The sequence below is a fragment of the Barbus barbus genome (assembly GCF_936440315.1).
Source record: "Barbus barbus genome assembly, chromosome: 26".
NCBI lineage: Eukaryota > Metazoa > Chordata > Actinopteri > Cypriniformes > Cyprinidae > Barbus > Barbus barbus.
Genome location: NC_136754.1, coordinates 27,928,331 through 27,948,328, shown reverse-complemented (window position 1 = coordinate 27,948,328; position 19,998 = coordinate 27,928,331). Strand labels below are relative to the sequence as shown.

Here is a 19,998-nt window from a genome sequence, read left to right as displayed (position 1 = left end):
CATGATGTTGGAAAATTATTATTATCATATTTTTATATGTATAGTTTAAATATTTTCAGAAAACTTGATTTGTTCAACTTCAAATCAGTCAAAACTACTGTGTTTTTTCTCTTTTAGGGCAGTATAGCCTACAACAATTTTTTTTCAATAATAAAGGTGCTATAACAAGTACCTGTCACAAAAAGTGTCAACAAATCAGTGATGTGCCCACAAACACACCCACACACACACACACACACACGCACACCACATTAAATTTTAAATTGTTCATAGAATTTTAGAATTCGTAGAATTGATTTGTTCTATTTTGTTTAATTATATATACATGCATGTATTTATTTATTTATTTTTATTAGTTTAAAATACATATTTGTTCTATATTTAATGTAAACACTATGCTTTGGCAATACATTGGAGCAACTGTCATGCAATAAAGCACATATTGATATTATAATATTCATATTTTATAACGTTTTGTTGTAAATCTATTTTTTTATGGCTGTCATTTATTTTGTTATGTTTTTATATATTACTGTTGTGCTGTGATGAAATGCTCTGGGGTTTAAAGAATGAAATATTATTTAAAAAATCTGATTCTAGAATATTGTAAAATAATGTTTATTAAACATACATTGTGTTTTAAAACTCCATAGCGAGACAAAAATATTTAAAATATTTTAGAAACATAGTAAGTGCAATTTATTTATTTATTGATCACCATTATGTCTATATTCTATATTTGTGTGTGTTTATTTTCCTGCGGCTGTTTGGAAACGTTGTTTTGGGGTTGTGTCTCAAAACCTAGTGAGCTGTCTACATAGACAGCGTAGTAGAGCATTAAATGGCGCGTTCAGAGTCATCAGAAGAACGTGCGCATGATTCTTTTAACTCGGAAAGTTCCAGTCCTCACTATAAAGTAGCGGATCGCGTTCCTATGCTCGCCAGTGATGTCTAGCTAGGACTGTCAGTGAGATTTGAGACGCGGCCGTTGTGTTGAGCTCAGTCAGGAATCTTCGCTCTTCTCTTCTTCACCGAGTCTGATTTTTTAGGGAGGAGCTGTGACTCTCGGGAAGATCTTGAGACTTTGGCTGAGGACAACATCAGGTAGAGAGCTTTTGGACTTATTAAAAGTGTTCCAGCTACATTTTGATGTACTTCTACATGCAGCGAGAGAGTTTATTTAGCGGTTAGCTGTGTGTTAGCATCAGGCTAGCTGATCTCCGTCCACCCCTCCCTGCTTCATCATGTGTGTGTGATTTAAAGGTTGTGGTCTCGATGTTGTTGATTAGTGATGTAGTATGGCAGTGATGGAGCAGTTCAGTGTGAACTTTATTGGCTGGATGCGTGTATTTTGAGGAGGTTTTGTTCGCTCTGGCTAACTGGCTAACAGGATTAAAAGCGCTTGAGCTCAGTCTGACTGGCTTTGAAGAGCGGAGTCATATACAAACATATACACTGCTTTATTAAATCTTAAAAGCTACAATGAAGTGTACTTAGAGTTGTAGTACAGCAAGTTGCACTTAAAAGTCGTGTCGTTATTATAATAGAACTTGGCATTTATTATTATCAATTTAGCACTTGGGACAACGCAAGTACAAACGTGATTGTATGTAATATCATGGTGTGTGTGTGTGTGTGTGTGTGTGTGTGTGTGTATATAACACATGTAACATCTGTAGATATAAAAGGAAATAATTCAAGATAGATATTTATTTTTATATTTACTTTAAAATGTTATATTTAAAGATAGATATTTATTTATTTATATTATTTTTTATTTTTAAGTTGATCTATATTTTTGTTATACACACGTACATGCCAATATGAAAAGTACATAATTATTTATTTTAACTTTATATTTATTTATTCTATAATATATTATTGTATATAAATATACATTTAATATTTATCGTGTGTGTGTGTGTGTATATATATATATATATATATATAAGTAAATATTGTATGTATAAATTATAAGTTATGCATACATAAATATTAAAAGTAAATTTTTAAAGATATTTTTATTTATTAACGTTTAAAATGTGTACTTAATATTTCTTTATTGTACATTGTATACAAATTGTTTATATTGTACATTTAATATTTATATAATATATATATTTGTGTGTATAAAACTACATATCTAAGTAAATATTTCAAGAGATTTAATTTTATTTTAAGATTTTATTTCATTTATTTATAATTTTATTTGTTATACACATGCATACAATAAATACTTATTTATTTATTATCCTTAATTGTTTATTATATCATATAATACTGTATATAAATATATGTATATATTTAAATGTTATATTTAATATTTATGTCATGTGTGTATATAAATAAACTATGCATATCTAAGAATGTTTAAAGATGTATGTTTATATTTTATATATATATATTCATATTTTTAATAATGTATATATTTTCTTATATTAATATTTGCTAATGTGTGTGTATATGATGTTTTTTTACGGGCTCATTTATTTTTACAGTCTTACAGCACAAAACAAAATGCATGCATGTCTGCTAACAGTGTTGATGCCCTGTGCTAATGTTGACCGCTGTGGTCTGTCTGTAGGACTGAAGGACGGTTAAATATGGATCCAGCATCTCCTCCAGAGCAGCTGTCAGTTGTTAATGAACAGGTGCTGAACTCATCGGGCAGATCGGTGACTGCAGCTGTAAGTCTGCGCCGCTTCCTCTGCTACGGCTCTGAGAGAGCCACCTACAGCACCAGAGAGTATGCTCTGGGCATAGAGAGCGCCCTGGCCCTGATGCAGCTCATCGAGGGGGGACGGGGCTGTGAGGTGGTGGAGGAGATCAGACGTTCTAATCTGGAGGGCCGTGCTGTCCGTGCCAACCCCAGCCTCTTCGCCCTGGCTGTCTGCTCGCAGCACGCCGAATGCAGGACCAGGCAGGCCGCCTTACGTGCGCTGAGGGACCTGTGTCGGACGCCCGTGCAGCTCTTCACATTTGTGCAGTATAAGAAAGAGCTGAGACAGGGCTCTGGGATGTGGGGCCGGGCTCTGCGGAGGGCTGTGACGGACTGGTACAACAGCCAAGACGGGATGAGCCTGGCGCGGACCGTGACCAAGTGCAAGCACAGAGCGGGCTGGTCCCACCAGGACCTCCTCAGGCTGTCCCACATGAAGCCGACCAATGACAGTGAGTGTTTGCTGATTGTGGATGGTAACCTGCCATAGGCTTATCTTTATTATTGAAATAGAACCCATATATTGACTTCTAAAGGCTCTTTTGTAATGACTATTTAATGTAGTCAAATAACATACATTTTTAGCATTTCATATAATTAGATTTTTTTTTTTTATAAATTCTGAGCCCTCTTATTAATATTTATTATCAAAATTGCTCTTTTGTATTATGCATATAGAAAACTGCATCATCATTATTCATTATTTAAAAATTATGAATAAAAAAAATTATAAAAATGCGGTGGGTAATTTCCTGCATATCAGGTAATCAGATTACAAGCCCTCTTATTGGTATTAATCATCAAAATGATCTTGCCAAGTAATATTGTTAATTTCTAATGGCACTTTTTGTAACGTCTAATCATTTCGATATGCCACAATACATATAATATAAATAATGGAATTATCAAAATAATTATAAAGAAAAAAATGCATTGCAGTAATTTTCAGCACACCGCGTAAATGCATTAAAACATTTGAATTACTTCTGAGCTCTCTTATTAATATTTATTATTAAAATGATCTCGCCAAGGAATACTGTTTGTTAGTATTATGCAAAAAACTGTAATCAGTTTAAACTACAGCCTTTATTTTTACATAAGCAGCCATTCTGTACAGTTCTGTATCTGTATTCAGGACTAAATGCTTTATCGTAACCCTCGCAGAGGTTGTGTCAGAAGTCAGATGATGAAAGATGAGCATGTGTTCTTGTTCTTTCCAGCTGTCGCAGTTGTTTGTAAATACATCACGAAAGGCTGGAAAGGGGTTCAGGAAGCGTATGGTGATAAAGAGAACTCGGAGGACGTGCAGAAGGTTTTTGCGTATCTGGAGGCTGTGGAGAAAGCCAAGCACTGCACTGATGAACAGGAGCTCATTCATCTCATTGAGGAGCAGAGGCTGGAGAAAGAGCAGATCCTGACCAACCACCTCAGGTCCAAAGAGGTCTGAACCACATTTAACTTGAATAAACAGTTACATAGTTATTTTAATCAAGGTTTAATCATGTATTTTCAATAAATGCTATTATATACTTCTGTGGTAATAAAATCAGTATGGAGTATTGCTTCTCCATTCCTAAAGGCCGAAAGCATTTCTTGATTTTTGTCTTAATGTGATGATAGTTTACTTATTGGTTCTTTTTTAGGTATGGAAAGCATTGCTGAAAGAGATGCCCATTGCTGTTTTATTGAAGTATTTGGGGAGGCTGACAGCAAACAAGGTTCTGGCAGCAGGAAGTGCGGATGTTGCAGCTGTTTGTGAGAGGCTTCAGGATGAGACGGCTCTGAAAAAGGTCGGGTTTCATCAACATCATTGTAAGACAATCGTAGCATCCATCAATGCATCTTGCTTCGGTTTTTATGAACTCTTCTTATTTATTCTATTTCTATTACAGTCATGGCCAAAAATATTGGCACCCTTGGTAAATATGATCAAAGAAGGCTGTGAAAATTAATCTGCATTGTTAATCCTTTTGATCTTTAAAAAAAATATCACAAAAATCTAACCTTTCATTGGATAATAAGAATTACAATGGGGGGAAATATCATTATGAAATAAATGTTTTTCTCTAATACACATTGGCCACAATTAACGGCACCCTTTTATTCAATTCTTTTTGAAACCTCCATTTGCCAGTTTAACAGCTCTAAATTTTCTCCTATAATGCCTGATGAGGTTAGAGAACACCTGACAAGAGATCAGAGACCATTCCTTCATCCAGAATCACTCCAGATCCTTCAGATTCACAGCTCCATGACGGTGCTTCTTCTCTTCAGTTCACCTCACTCATTTTCTACAGGGTTCAGGTCAGAGGACTGGAATGGCCAGCAGAAGCTTGGTTTTGTGCTCAGGGACCCATTTTTGTGTTGTTTTTGAGGTTTGTGTTTGGATTATTGTCCGGTTGGAGGTGATGTAGGGGCTGTTTGACAATTTCTTTAAGGTTTTCTGACCCCGAGACTCAACAATTTTCTGCAATTCTCCAGCTGTGGTCCTTGGAGACTCTTTAGCCATTCAAACTCTCCTCCTCACCGTGCATAAGGACGATATAGACACACGTCCTCTTCCAGGCAGTTTATTAACATTTTCTGTTGATTGGAAATTCTTAATTATTTCCCTGATGGTGGAAATGGGAATTTTCACCACTCTAGCTCTTTTCTTAAAGCCACTTCACTAATTTGTGAAGCTCAATTATCTTTTGCTGCACATCAGAAATATATTCTTTGGTTTTTCTCATTGTGATTGGATTGGATTGGATTGGATTCAATTTATTGTCATTGCACATGTAGGTACAAGGCAACGAAATGCAATGAAGAAGAAGAAATACAGCATAACATGAGGAAAGAGAGGAGAAAAAAATTGTCCTCACACTACGTTCCTGAACGAGAGTGCAGTGTGAGAACAGACAAAAACCTCAGCATAGAGCACAGTCAACACAGGAACATAACTTGCATAGTAATCCTAGTTCAGACGAAACAGCCATCCGGCCAGCAGCCATTCAGCGCAAACACACGGACCCGTTATCACCTGACAGGATGAAGCGACGAAGGCGTGGGATGGGGGTAGGGAGGTGTATGAGTGTGTGTATGTGTAAGTTCGTGTGAGTTCGTATGCCTTGAAATCCGTTTCACCAGCACTCCAAACCAGTCGACTCAGTTCGCAGGTTGTGATGCGACATAGCAATTGCCATGGAAACGACCTTGGACAGAGCACAAGCGCCCGACAATAACAAGGTGTTTTGATAGGGGGAGGGAATGGAAGAAAGAGCGTCTCCCTGCAGTATTCACAGGAGAGTTGATACCAGAGCGGCCTTGCCAAGCCGTTCTGTTGTGGGAAGCCGGAAAGAGATAAGATTGTTTTGACTTTGGGCGAACAGCTGTCTTCCAGTTTCCCAGCTATTCTCATTGTCCATTCTGATCTCCTTGTCCATCAATTTTCCTTTCCAAAGCCGATATTTTATTCATAACAATTTCTAGGGGTGCCAATAATTGTGTTCAACGTGTATTTGAGAAAAACATTTATTTCATAATGATATTTCCCCCCATTTTAAATTCTTATTATCCAATGAAAGGTTAGATTTTTGTGAATTTTTTTAAATAAAAAAATCAACAGGATTAACAATGCAGATTAATTTTCACAGCCTTCTTTGATCATATTTGCCAAGGGTGCCGATATTTTTGGCCATGACTGTACACGTTATTATTAGTTTTATAAATAGCATTTGGATACTTAAATACATGAATGTCATTGCATAAATGATTGACACGGGAGCTTTTATCAGATTTTCAATCAATTTTTAGTGGATGTATGAAGTCAGTTCTCCTCAGGTTCACACATATGCCTGAATAGAGAATCGCATTACCTATCAACATTATAGTAATAGTATATTTATAATAATTATAAATCTAATTATTTTTTTAAGGTAAACGATGCTTGTTTTGGTTATTTTGAAAATGTTTTCTAATTTAGTGGCAATCATACATTACAGTTTTATAGTTACAAACCTATGTGCAAGAAGTTATGATCCGCACTCACGAGAACAGTCTTCTTTTTCCGTTTAATTCAACAATCATCACCAATAGGGATGAGGAAGCCTTCCTCAGCCGAAACGTTTGTGTCTTTCCCTATTGGTGATGATTGTTGAATTAAAGAGAAAAAGAAGACTGTTCTCGTGAGTGCGGATCATAATTTAACAGATTAACGCACCAAAATAAATAAAAAAAGATCAAGTAACGTAGGAGCACGGTGCAAACGACGTTGTTGAATAGTTACAAACCTAAAAACTTAAAAAGCTGGGAAAGTGTTACATTTCTTTAATATAAATTATACTTGATTTGTTATTTTGCAGTAGTAATAATAATATTAAACAATGTTTTCTACTTTAATGGCATTCATACATTAAGTAAAATTTAAAATGTAATAACATTATTATTAAGTAAAATGTCTTTTTTTTCTCATTTTGTGGCATTTGTAAATTTTAAGTGAAACTTAAAATTGAATAGAAAATTTAAAAACTTTTTTTTTTTTCTAAGTCCAAATACTTGAATATACATTTTGACTTTCAAATCAACTGCTTCAGGCAAAAACACACCCGTTCAACATTCTTGTGGCGTCTGAAAACTATAAGAGAGGTCATGGGAAGCGTAGCAAACTGAAATGGGATCCGGACAGTGACATCGTTCAAGCCCTGGACTGCGCCTTCAGCAAAAGTATTTCTGTGAGTGCCGTCGTGAAATAAGCTATAGAACACATTGTTTTCCATTGACTGCAGAAGTCATATTGTGATGTTAAGCTGCGACTCCTTGTGTCTCCAGACTGTGGAGGCCACAGGCAAGCGGTTTCTGGTGGCGGTGGATGTAAGTTCTTCTCTGAGCAGCGTGACTCACGGCTGCTCCATCAGCACTGTGGCAGTGGCAGCGGCCATGTGTTTGGTAAGACGCACCACTGCAAACTTACTCCAATACTGTTATGCAGCACAATGAAGTCTGTGAAGAGACTGAAGTCATATTTGAAGCTAATATTTGGTCCTTGGAGGAAGTGTGTGTGGCTGTCGGGGTCCGTCCCGCACATATTTCACATTCCTTGCATATTCCTTTCCTGATGGGACGCTCTGGTCCTGTAAACATCGATGAATGGCCTCGCCAGTGCACTCCTCTCGAATGCAACTCATGTAAAGACTTTTCAGACACTTTAAGAACAGTGAAATGTTGATTTTAACCAACCAAGAATGTACAATCCCCATGAGACCAACACTTTTGTCACTTTTGGTTGATTTGTGTTAGCTTTAATGCTGTTTGCATGCTAGTTCATGTTTTAAAAATGTAGCTGATATACACCTCTGACCCGTTAAAGCACAACATTATATAAATAACATATCAAATAATAGTCAGAACATTTTTTTTATTATTATTTTTTAAATGGAGTTTTTTTTTTTACAAGAACATTTAGACAAAACATAAACAGAAATATGAAATATTTGCACTTTTTTTTTTTTCTTTTTTGTTTGTTTGTTAAATATTGTATTTGATAGACCAGGCTTTTATAGCTCATATTTTAGGATATAGTGAGAATTTTGAAAAAACACCTCTATTTTATTTAGTGGAAAATTTGGTGCATTTGCTGATATTTAAAGTGAGATGAATTTTTTGCTTGTAATGTAAATCAATCAAGTCTTTATAGTAAATTAGTTGCATAAAATACATATAAAACCCAGATGGCACCCCCAGTAATATGATGTTTAAATAATAGGATATTTAAATTCATAGTTTTATGATCAAAACTCTTTAGTTTGTTTTGTGGGGGCAAAACGTACAGTATAAATTATTGCAATACAATGCAATAACCTGATGGATCATATTTGATACATTTTAACCTTTTTTTTTTTTTTTTTTTTTAATAATGGCTAATCAAGTAAACCCGAGTTGTTTTCTTACTGAGACTATAAAAAAATTCTAATGTTTAGTTTATGAAAATCAGTAAAAATTTCACAGCAAAACACTTAATTATTTGGTAAAAAAGTATAAACTATTAGTCAGATGACAGAAGGCATGTAGTAGATTGTGTAAAACAAGTTTTGATCATGTTGATAATTTACATATTTGTGTATCATATGATTCATTCCTATGATACAGCAGGCTTTATAGGGTTAAAATGTACAATAATATTATACTTCCTGTTTTAGTTGGCAATCAGTCAACACAGGGAATGTGAACGTGTACACCATCATGGGCTCTCTGAAGGAAAAGCTTACCCCAAAAATAAATCTCATTTTGTGACTCACTTGAATATTAAATGTTTTAAGACCTTTTACAGGAACATAATCACCTGTGTGCTACATCTTTATCTTCTTACTGGTTTATTTTCTGGTATCTCCTACATATTTTAAAGGAAAAAACAAACATGCGATACAAATGTGAAGCCTCGTATAGGGTTGTGCGATATTGACAAAAAAATAATATCTCAACATTTTCTAAGATTTTATTGATGAGGATAATCAGACGATATTTTGCTGAGTGTGTTATTGTGCTGGAGTCTTATGGACAGCTGACTCAAAGTTATTTTTATATTCTTCATATTTTGTGTGGTCGTCCGTTCACACTAATAGAAATGAATCTTTTCCCATAAATTTAAATTGATTTTTACAGTTTATGGATATTTTTACCTTTAAAGCCATTTTCCATTATCTTTTGAGTCAAATTGTTACATTTAATCAGTGAATTAGAATAATAAGACATTTAGGCTGTTACCAAGCACATTTACACCCTAGTTACTGTTTGGTGCAGGACATGAATGCATTTAACCTGCAATTACAAATGCATAAATAATGTTTTGATATATTAAACACAAAACGTTGAGAGCTGTTAATTAAAATGATTTTTACCACTTCATATAGTTAATCAATTTCAAGAGTGTTGTTTTTCTCCAAAAAGTACCATGATTACAATTCACATTTAAAGCTGCCAGTAGGTGGCAGCAAGTCACTGTTAATAAATGAGTCTTTGCGATTGAACTGAATCATTTAAGCGGTTGATTGATTCATTCAGGAATTAACTACTTCATGTTGCTCAGAGACGCAAAACCGCTTTGTGTCTGTGTTTGGAATTATTTTTGTTGTCGAAATATCGCAAAAACAGGCAATATGGTGTCTAAAGCGTAAGTCTCTTAATTAACTTCTTATTTATTGAACTGTTATAAAAAATTAATATCACATTTGTAATCATAGTACTTTTTGGAGAAAAACAACACTCTTGAAATTGATTAACTATATGAAGTGGTAAAAATATATATATATTTTCTGCCCCCACGTCTTGAATTTGTGATCATTCTAAATGTATTTTATTAGACTGAATCGTGCAGTGAAAGCACTCTAAATGCGCACTAGTCTAGACTTCCTGTAACGTATGTGTGCACTCTGTAGGGGTGTTTTGAATGGTTTTTGCAAAATACTAGATCATGTCAAATCTCACATCATTAAAACAACAATTACGATATTATAGCAGAAGATGTATATCGCACACCCCTAGCATCGAATGAATTTTCAAAGTGAACTCGGGAAGATATTTAGTGATTGTGTTTGTTTTATTGGCAGGTGATTGCACAGACGGAGCCAGGCGCACAGATTGTGGTTTTCTCCGAAGGAAGCGTTCGTCCCTGCGCTGTCTCTTCTGATATGATATTTATGCAGGTAGCAGCACAGCTCATCCAGGTAAGACAATGCTTGTGCTTTAAACATTTTCCTCTCATTTTCCTCTGAAAATGTAGAGAAATCTTGCTTGCTGTTAATGCTGCAAGACCACAACATAATCGCAGAATCCTGAATGTATTCAAATAATAAAAATTCAATCGTCAAACCCCCTTGTGAATGATTCGATCTAGTTTATCTGTGGTCATAATAATTCATATGTGACGTCTCTCTAGACACCTGGTGGCAGCACAGACTGTGCCTTACCCATCACCTGGGCCTCAGAGACTGATAAAACTGTGGACGTCTTCATCATTTTCACTAATAATCAAACGTTCGGGAGGGAAAATACAGCAGACACACTGAAGACCTATAGACAAGTGAGTGCAACCTGAAAGGGAAACCAAGTCATGTGACTTTTAAAGTATTTGATTTATTTTCATTAATTATTAACTTATCAAATATATGATATTAATATACACAATTTTTCTTTTAATGTATTTTAATAAAGTCTCTCATGCTCACCAAGGCTGCATTTATTTGCAAAAAATAGTTAAAAACTGAAATATTGTGAAATATAATTGAAGTTTACCTTAATATATTTTAATATGTAATTTATTGCTGTGATGTAAAACTGAATCTGATTAAAACTGAGTCACATGATCCTTCAGAAATCATTCTAATATACTGATTATTATTATTAGTGCTGTCAATTGATTAAAAAATCAAATCACATTTTTCTGCAATTAATCGCATATTAATATAGTATATTTATGTTGCCATAATTTCTCATTGAATCTCCAAATTAATGTAGAATCAACATTAATGGCATAATTTATAGCCTATTATTAATGAATTACTGTTAATTATTATTAATGAATTATAAATAATCATCACTGATACCAATACAGCTACTGATGTCTCTATTAAATGCATTTCCCCCTTAATTTTAGCTATTAATTATAGCCATTCAACATTACAGTATAACTGAAATGTAAAAATAGTGAACTTTAAACCAAGCTTCATATAAACTATAAATTGTAAATGCATAACCTATAGATTCATCTTTATTCATTAATCAGCAAGGAGAGCAGTGAGTGATTTCTTTTATTCTTTGATTTCCATCAATGACGGACTGCAGCAGGTTTCACTTTAAAAGCAGCGCTGTCTCTTTAAAACCTGATGCACATGATGCCGATCTGACACACATCTGATTTTTTCCCAGCTCTTTAGGAATTTGTAATTCATTTAAGATTGTTTACGAGGTCACTCGCCAAAAACAAGCATTTTTACATAATTTTGTGTGTTTTTGTCCACAAAAGAGAACTTGATGTATTGCTGGCCAGTACGGAGTTAACTTCTCTTTTGCGTCTTATCATGCTTGATAGTCATCCTTCATAGGACTACAACACTATCCAAAGGATGCCGGGAAAAATAATGCCATGTTAACTGCTTTAAATATTTTGAATGCATTGTTAAATAATAATAATAAAAATCTTTTTGACAGCCCTAATTATTATCAATATTGGACATAGTTGTGCTACTTAATATTTTAGAGGAAACTGTCATGTTTTTCAGGATTCTTTGATGAATAGAAAATTCAAAAAAATAATATTTACTTAAAATAATTATTTTGTAACAATTTTTACTGTCGCTTTTGATTATGTCATTGCTGATTAAAAGAATAAAAATGAACCAAAATTAGTTGGTTTATCATGTAATAGTTAAACAAATTAAGCATCAGTTGAAGGTACTACTTTTAGCATCGTTTTCTTCATTTTTGTTTCTTTTTTCAGAAAAGCGGTGTATTTTCCAAACTGGTTGTGTGTGGATTGATTGCAAATTCCCTGTCCGTCGCTGACCCTGAAGACCGCGGCATGCTGGACATCTGCGGCTTTGATTCACAAGCAGTTGATGTCATTCGTAACTTCGCACTCGATGCCATTTAAAAGCTGTTTGTTTTGTAGCATGCCTTCGGTTTTCTGAAAGGACAAAGAGACATGAATGCACCCCGCATCAACATGCAAAAAAAAAAAATAATGGAAATCATGTTTTTGCAGTTTGGAGTCCAAATGGAATTGAATATCCAGCAGGCTGGATTAGCTGCAGTGAAAACCATGGAGAGCAAATTCACGAAATGACGATTATGCTTCCTGATATTCATTCAGTATACTGTGTGTTTTTAACCTGGTCCGATGAAATAATGCTCCTTTCTGAGAAGAGCATCGCTGAAGTCCATGTCTTTGAGAAGTTCATGTATGTCTCTGACCTTCATTGGAAGTAATGTACTATATTTTTAGAGGCCTTGCTCATTACGTCTCCACTCATGTTCTCTTCTGTGTAATGAGATGCTATAAAATATCACACATCAAGCTGAAAGTGCTCCATAGGTCTTCCACAAAAATCAGAGAAAAATCCATTTGTGAGGTAATTGCAATCTGATGTTCTCAGAAACCCATGTAGCCTAAATGACTAGACTCATCAATAATGTTTTAATGTTGAAATACCTCAAGTATGTGGTCCAGTAACTCCATATTTGATATATGATCTCAAATATTATGATTTAAGAGAGGTTTGACACTTAAAGACTTACCTGAATATTTGACCGTTTACTCTTTGGCACACTTTTGATGAACTAAATAGCATTTCAAACTTGTGAAAAAGAGGTGAACGGATTGAATTATAGCTCTTGTTAATGGATCTTACTTCTAGATTCATTTTAGATGTGTAGAAAGTAACTTTTTTGCGTTTTCTTTTGCTCTTTGTGATTTTTAGTGTCAAATGGAGGTTATAAGTTTGCTAACGCTGCTAGGATGATTATCACGCAAGGAAAATGTAGACACACTAAACTTCTGTAGCCAAATACTACCTGTTTCTTTTGAGATCCAATACTGATTGTACCTATTTGTGTAATATTACAGATCATTTAGATATAAAACTCTTGAGTTATGGGATAATAAATATGACAAATAAGGCTGTGCTCTTGTGGATGTTACAAAATTGGGATACAAATTGAATTTTATTTGCCATGTTTTTAATGAATTTGTTACCAAAGTTTATTTTTGCTTTTTGTTTATATTGCTCAATGCATTTGTTTCATAAGGTGAGCTCATTAAGTTTATTACCACTGTTAAAATAATAAAATATTTTAGTCTTTGAAGCCAAAAATGCCGTTCAAATTGATACTACACATGATGCCAATTGGGTTCTGTCTAAAACAATATATTTTTCTGTTAATAGCACATTAATTATAAATTAATAAAGAGCCTTTTGAGAGTAATTTGTCTGTGATGCTTCTTAGTCATAGCAAGTCTGTGTGATGTAAAATGTGAATTTCACCATACTGGATTTATTATTAATAGCAGTTATAGTGATAATATCTAGTGTTAGTTTTGTTAATAGTATCTTTTTTTTTTTTTGAAAATATGATCGGCTGAAAATATTTGAATAAAATAATTAAAAACGTGATTAAATAAAAACATAATCACATAAATACAAGTGATACAATGAAAAAAGAACTATTAAATTAAAGAAAAAACTTTAAGTTATGTGAAATTAACAATTTTGTCTTTATTAGTAGAATAGAAATCTAAAATGCATATTTCTTCTCTCTCTCACACACACACACACACACACACATAAATGTGTATTATATCTCTATATGTGTAACCGTGAATAAACACAGTTGATACTTGACAGTGCTACTTGAGGCTGTTCGATTTAGCTGCCCCAGATATGGCTTAGCTGTGCATTCGAGTCTTAAATACTTTTTAATACTTAACTTTATCCACCTCTAAAAAAATCCCTTTATTTTTAACTGCTTGTATTGTCTCCAATACGGTTGAAGCTCAACACATACGATAAAAAAGCATTTAACTTATTAATTTTAGATAGGCGCTATTCGAGGCAGTCCTGTACTGAGAAGTTGCTGGGTCTTAAATAAAACACTCGTAATGAGGAGGCGCGATCATGGCGGACGTGTTGAGTGTTCTTCGGCAGTACAACATCCAGAAAAAGGAGATTGTTGCGAAAGGGGATGAAGTTATTTTCGGAGAATTCTCCTGGCCTAAAAATGTGAAGACTAACTATGTCATTTGGGGGTAAGTGCGCGCGTGTTGTTTTGATCTGAGCTGCTTTAGCTGCTAATGCGCTACTGATGCACTCGTGTTGTGCTGAACTGATGATAAAGTGCTCTGTATCTGGAAGTCCGTGTAGAATCATTATCATCTGCTCTGATTGAGAGTTTAAACCCTTGTCATCAAACACTGACCACTAACATGGTACCACAAAGTAGGGTCTCCAGAGAAAGTGCACTGAGTAACATGTAAACACTCATATAGTATATTACTGTACCATGGAACCACAACAATACTTAGTTTTTTTTTTTTGCAAGGTGCTATAACTGTTCTGCACACCATCATGTTTTCTTGTGAAACCACCTGATCTCATATTATTTATGTGTCATATTTAAGGTTTATCCAAGGTTGCAGTGCTTTACATTTTGATGAAATGTAGCTTTTTAAAAGGGGCCCAAATTATTGTTCATTTAGTTCTTCATTTGTGTTGCAATTAATCAGAAAGAACTCTTGTCAAATATATGTTGGACATATACAGTAGGGGTTGAATTGTTATTTTTTTTTTTGCTTTTCATCCAACTTTGCTTAGCAATTATGCTGGTGATATAATTTGTGATGAATTCAGAAAAACTTGTGATGTTTGTGTGTATTATCTTTTCTTTAACATGCAATTTAATGTAATTCCAGAACTGGAAAAGAGGGACAGCCTAAAGAGTACTACACTCTGGACTCTATTCTTTTCCTGCTCAACAATGTGCATCTTCCTCACCCGTCCTATGTGCGGAGAGCCGCAGTGAGTATAAAAGCACAGTTTACGGCACACATTTTAAAGTGTATACCATGATATTTAAGCACATTTAAACCCTCTCTGGTAGTCTGCTGTAATGCAAGTTATATTCAGGTTTTAATTCAAGCTTAGTGCACTGTCTATAAACAGGAAATATTCTTATCTTTATGGTTTTCTTTTATAATGTATCTTGGGTGGACAGTAAAACCTAAGCCTGTTTTTGTGATTTCAGACAGAGAACATCCCTGTTGTAAGACGACCCGACAGAAAAGACTTGCTGTCTTATCTCAATGGAGAAAGCTGTAAGTGTGATATTGCTGTGTTCAAACTCAATACTAAAACATCATAATTTATATACCTGTTTGTCATTTAATCAAATTTTACAGCATCATCAACGAGTATCGACAGAAGTGCGCCTATTGAGATTGGTTTACAAAGGCCAACGCAAGGTGTGTGCGCTTTATTTTGATTTGAGTGTGTTCTTGACATTAAAATAAACATTATAGGCCATAATAAGATCTTTATTTTAGGGCATGTCAAGTGCCTCTAACTGAATGATCACTCATTACCCAGCAATAAATTGCAATTGTTTTAACAGTTAAAAGGGCGGCAGATGAAGTGTCTTCAGAGGCAAAAAAACCTCGGGTTGAGGTAAGAGACATAATAAAATAATCAAATGCTGAATAGCAACATGCTTGGGCACTTCTCATGATTTCTGCATGTGATTCTCAGGATGAAGAGCGTGTGCGTCTGGATAAGGAGCGTCTGGCTGCTCGTCTCGAGGGTCATAAAGAAAGCATTGTGCAGACGGATCAGATCAGGTATGCGCTCACTGATCGAACATTTTAACACGGTGTTGGAAAACAAATGTGCAATGTACAATAAGTTCATAGAAGACGTGATGCAAGTAGTTCTTTATGACTGACTTTCTTCTGTGGAAGATATTTAGAAGAATGTTAGGAACTAAAGTTTCATTCTCCATTGACTTCTATTGTATGGATGGAACAAAGAATAAAGAAAGCCAAGTCTTGTTATCCACAGTCCTCACAACATCATCTTTTGTGTCCAGCAGAAGAAAATGATGCATACAGACTCTAAATACTGTAAAGCTGATGTAAAGCTGCTTTGACACAATTTGCATTGTTAAAAGCGCTATACAAATAATAGTGACTTGACTTGAAGGAATTGTGCATTGTGCCTAACACACAGCTTGTCATGTCTTAACTGTTTAGTTCTCCTAGATATGAGTTTAGCTAATTATTCTTCTGATCTTAGGTCTCTGTCAGAAGCCATGTCTGTGGAAAAGATCGCTGCTATCAAGGCTAAAATCATGGCCAAGAAGCGTTCGACCATCAAGACTGACCTGGACGATGACATCACCCAGAAACAGAGAAGCTTCGTGGATGCTGAAGTGGACGTGACCAGAGACATTGTGAGCCGAGAGAGAGTGTGGCGGACGAGGACGACGATTTTACAGAGCAGCGGCAAGGTATTTTTATTGACAAAAAAACAGGCTGTCCATTTGATGCATTAACATATATTTAAAAAAATATATATAAATGCCATCATGGACGTTAAACTTTGCTTTCCTAATGTCTCTTCAGTAATTTACTTTGCTGCCACAGTAATGTATTTCAATGAATAAATCAATTTAATTTAATTTAATCAAATCGTGTATCTAGTTAAAGGAACACACCTCTATTTTTGAAAATAGGCTCATTTTCCAACTCCCCAAGAGTTTTTTGGAATCTATTCAGCCCATCTCCGGGTCTAGCGGTAGCATTTTTAGCTTAGCTTAGAATAGATCATTGAATCTGATTAGACCGTTAGCATCTCGCTCAGAAATGACCAAAGAGTTTCGATATTTTTCCTATTTAAAACTTGATTCTTCTGTAGTTACATCGTGTACTAAGACTGACGGAAAATGAAAAGTTGCAGTTTTCCAGGCCAATATGGCTAGGAACTGTACATTTTTAAAAAAAAATTCTAATTTTGCAACAATTTGCAGCTAAATTTGCAACTGATGCACATTGATGGCAACAGAAATACTAAAAATATATTTTATGTTGTTGAACACAGATGAGTTTGGCCATTGTTTTCCTTTTTTTTTATTTTTTTTTTATAAACAAGCATTTATTTATTTATTAATTACAAACTATTTATTGCCTAAGTTAAATAATTTAAAACTATTAATTTTATAATCATAAGAGCTGATAAAATGTAAAAAAAAAAAAAAAAACTGAATGCAATGTAAGTCGCTTTGGATAAAAGCGTCTGCTAAATGCATAAATGTAAATGTAATAATAATAATAAGGAATAGTTGAAACAATTGTGAAATCCAGATGTACGTAATTTTAATTGGGCAACAAATTGTTACAAAAATATAATACATTTTTTAAACTATTTATTGCTTAATTAAAATGAGGTACATGTGGATTTCACACTTGTTGCAACTAGTGTTTTGGTGGTTCTGAAACATAAAACAGTTGGCCTGCAGGTGGTGGTGTTTCAGTGGTCAAACAGCTGTTTTGTTAGGTTGAATTTTGAATGGTTGGTTAAACTTGTAACTTGGTTAAAAGTCATGTTTTGATGTTTTTTCTTTCTTCCCTGCTATACTTTTAAAATCAATTGTGCACAAAAGAAGGTAAATGTTAGCAATATTTAAAGAATATGAACTCCTGAACGTGATGTTTTGATTTGTAGAATTTCTCCAAAAATATATTTGCCATCCTACAATCAGTGAAGGCACGGGAGGAAGGTCGGGCCCCTGAACAGAGACAGACCCAGAACCAAACTCAGGCGGTGAGTACACCACAGAGCCGCTTTATTAGTGTGTGGATGTTTGTGCTGTTTCCTTATCAGCTGTATATTAAAATCATGTTTTTTGAACAGTTGCTAGGACACTATCTAGGACATTTCTCAGTACTTTTTCAGAACTCTTCAAACAGCTGTCCTAACCAAGTTTCATCTTTGCACAGCAGTTAATTTTACATTTCAAATTTGCCTTAAACCAACAAAACACTTTATACATGTCTCAAATCAAGCCACTCTTCCAAAACACTAGCAAAGGTTTTCAGCCAATAAACACTTAACTTATAAATCAATGACCTAAAAACACTAACACCTGGTAACATTTTAGTGTTTTCTTGAATGATGTACGTTCTAGTATATGCTACATTGTCCATGTTTACATTTATAGTCCCAAATTATTCCAAATTTGAATAGATAATCTTTTTGCATACGGTGTGGTTTCTACAACTTTCACTTGGGAGCAAAACATCTGCCTTTAAACTTGAAGGAAAAAAGATTTATAGTGATGATTATCAATATCAACTTTTTTGGCCATATCGCCCAACCTTAGATTAACAGTTTAGAAAAGATTACATAAACATACAAACTTTGGCTGTGTTTGTGTCTGACAGAAGAATTAATGTGTTTTGAAGGCTGTAGTCTGTGCCAAAGCAATGATAAACAAGCCACAGTTTAACCCACATGGACTGCTGTTGTGCTCACTGTGTGAAGAGTTTTGAAAAAGTGAAAAATTGTGGTTGTAGCGATTGTTAAAATAAAAACCGTAATAACAGCAGGATGTGAGCTGCATGAAGGCCACGTGCAAAATCTCAAGATTGTCTTATGAAGCGGATTACATTACAAAATCTGTCCAATATTGCCAAGTTTAATAACTGTCGCCACTCCTCCAAAATATTTATTTATACAGTTATAATTTAGTTATACATTTTTCAGCTGTATAGTAAAAGCTGATTCTATTGTCAGTTATCTTCGCCCATATTTTTTTACACTACCAGTCAGAAATTTGAACACAACCGTTATTCTTATTATAATTTTCCATAATTTAGTATCAAATTTAAGTCCGCAAACACAGTTTAAAGTGTGTAGAGCATCAGAACAACAGAGCTGTTCACACAACAAACTTCTGAGGGTCGTTTATGGTAATGATCTTTCTGTGATTGTGTTTTTTTGTTTGTTTTTTTTTTAAATTTTGGGTCTAGAACCAAGCACTTTTTAAGTGCTCTCTGTTTGCTAAGGACAGAGAGCACCATGTTAAGAGCTGCGAATGATGCAATTACAGCAGCAGAAACACATTGAGCAGCAAAATGGGTATCACAAGGGTTCCTCAGATTTTTCCCTGGAGGTCCAATCTGCTACAGAGTTTAGCGCCAACCCTGATCAAACTCACCTACCTGTGATTTAGGGTTCGAGCTAAATTCTGCAGGAATGCTCCAGATTTGAGGATCCCTGATATATAGGCCTAATTTAATTTTGCTTTAAATAAGGTCTTTATGATATCAAAATTCTTGATACCATAGAAATTTCATAATTCTTGTCACCAGTGTCAATATCACAAACTATTACTAGCCTGAAAAAAACCCACTTCAAGCTCACTGAAGTAAACAGTCAGCGATTTAAAAATAAGGAACTAATTGCAAGCAATAGGACAAAAAAATACAGTAGAACATAAGAAATGTCACATACAATGTATAAAGTAATCAAAACAATTTCTTAAAGTGATTTAGTCAAGAGCAGTGAGAGATTATCTATTTTGTTGTTTGATTAACATGAATGACAGTATTACATGCCTTCCCCAGTCTAGGGACAGGAAGGAGTAATAAAGAAAATGGAGGAATGGAGGGAGTTTTTGCCTTCTACTGACTCACACGCAACACCATAATCGATACAAAACAATATAAGATTTATTGAACACAAGGAAGCAAACAGAAC

At 34.5% G+C, this 19,998-nt stretch overlaps 2 protein-coding genes across 2 annotated transcripts in view; both read left to right on the top strand.

Annotated features, from left to right (window-relative positions):
* Nucleotides 1–768: 768 nt before the first annotated feature.
* On the top strand, nt 769–14,089 carry LOC306845556 (RNA-binding protein RO60-like). The gene is made up of 9 exons (XM_079378427.1): nt 769–1,104; nt 2,585–3,171; nt 3,940–4,160; nt 4,363–4,509; nt 7,294–7,431; nt 7,529–7,645; nt 10,303–10,419; nt 10,632–10,775; nt 12,192–14,089. Exons 2-9 carry the CDS (start codon nt 2,604–2,606, stop codon nt 12,342–12,344), a joined length of 1,605 nt encoding a protein of 534 aa, XP_079234553.1. The 5' UTR covers nt 769–1,104; nt 2,585–2,603; the 3' UTR covers nt 12,345–14,089.
* A 209-nt stretch (nt 14,090–14,298) lies between these two features.
* Nucleotides 14,299–19,998, top strand: part of LOC306846412 (parafibromin) — a 39,021-nt gene continuing 33,321 nt past the window's right edge. The window contains exons 1-8 of the mRNA XM_079379784.1: nt 14,299–14,495; nt 15,159–15,264; nt 15,491–15,560; nt 15,645–15,707; nt 15,857–15,909; nt 15,991–16,079; nt 16,534–16,747; nt 17,962–18,060. Of these exons, the coding sequence (XP_079235910.1) occupies nt 14,365–14,495; nt 15,159–15,264; nt 15,491–15,560; nt 15,645–15,707; nt 15,857–15,909; nt 15,991–16,079; nt 16,534–16,747; nt 17,962–18,060 (825 nt within the window). The 5' untranslated portion in view covers nt 14,299–14,364. The remainder of the gene's footprint in view (nt 14,496–15,158; nt 15,265–15,490; nt 15,561–15,644; nt 15,708–15,856; nt 15,910–15,990; nt 16,080–16,533; nt 16,748–17,961; nt 18,061–19,998) is intronic.

Coding starts and splice junctions, on each gene's coding strand:
- LOC306845556 (XM_079378427.1), top strand. CDS start 2,604: ATGGATCCAGCATCTCCTCCAGAGCAGCTGTCAGTTGTTAATGAACAG. Junction 3,172..3,939: donor CATGAAGCCGACCAATGACA/GTGAGTGTTTGC, acceptor TGTTCTTTCCAG/CTGTCGCAGTTGTTTGTAAA. Junction 10,776..12,191: donor CACTGAAGACCTATAGACAA/GTGAGTGCAACC, acceptor TTCTTTTTTCAG/AAAAGCGGTGTATTTTCCAA.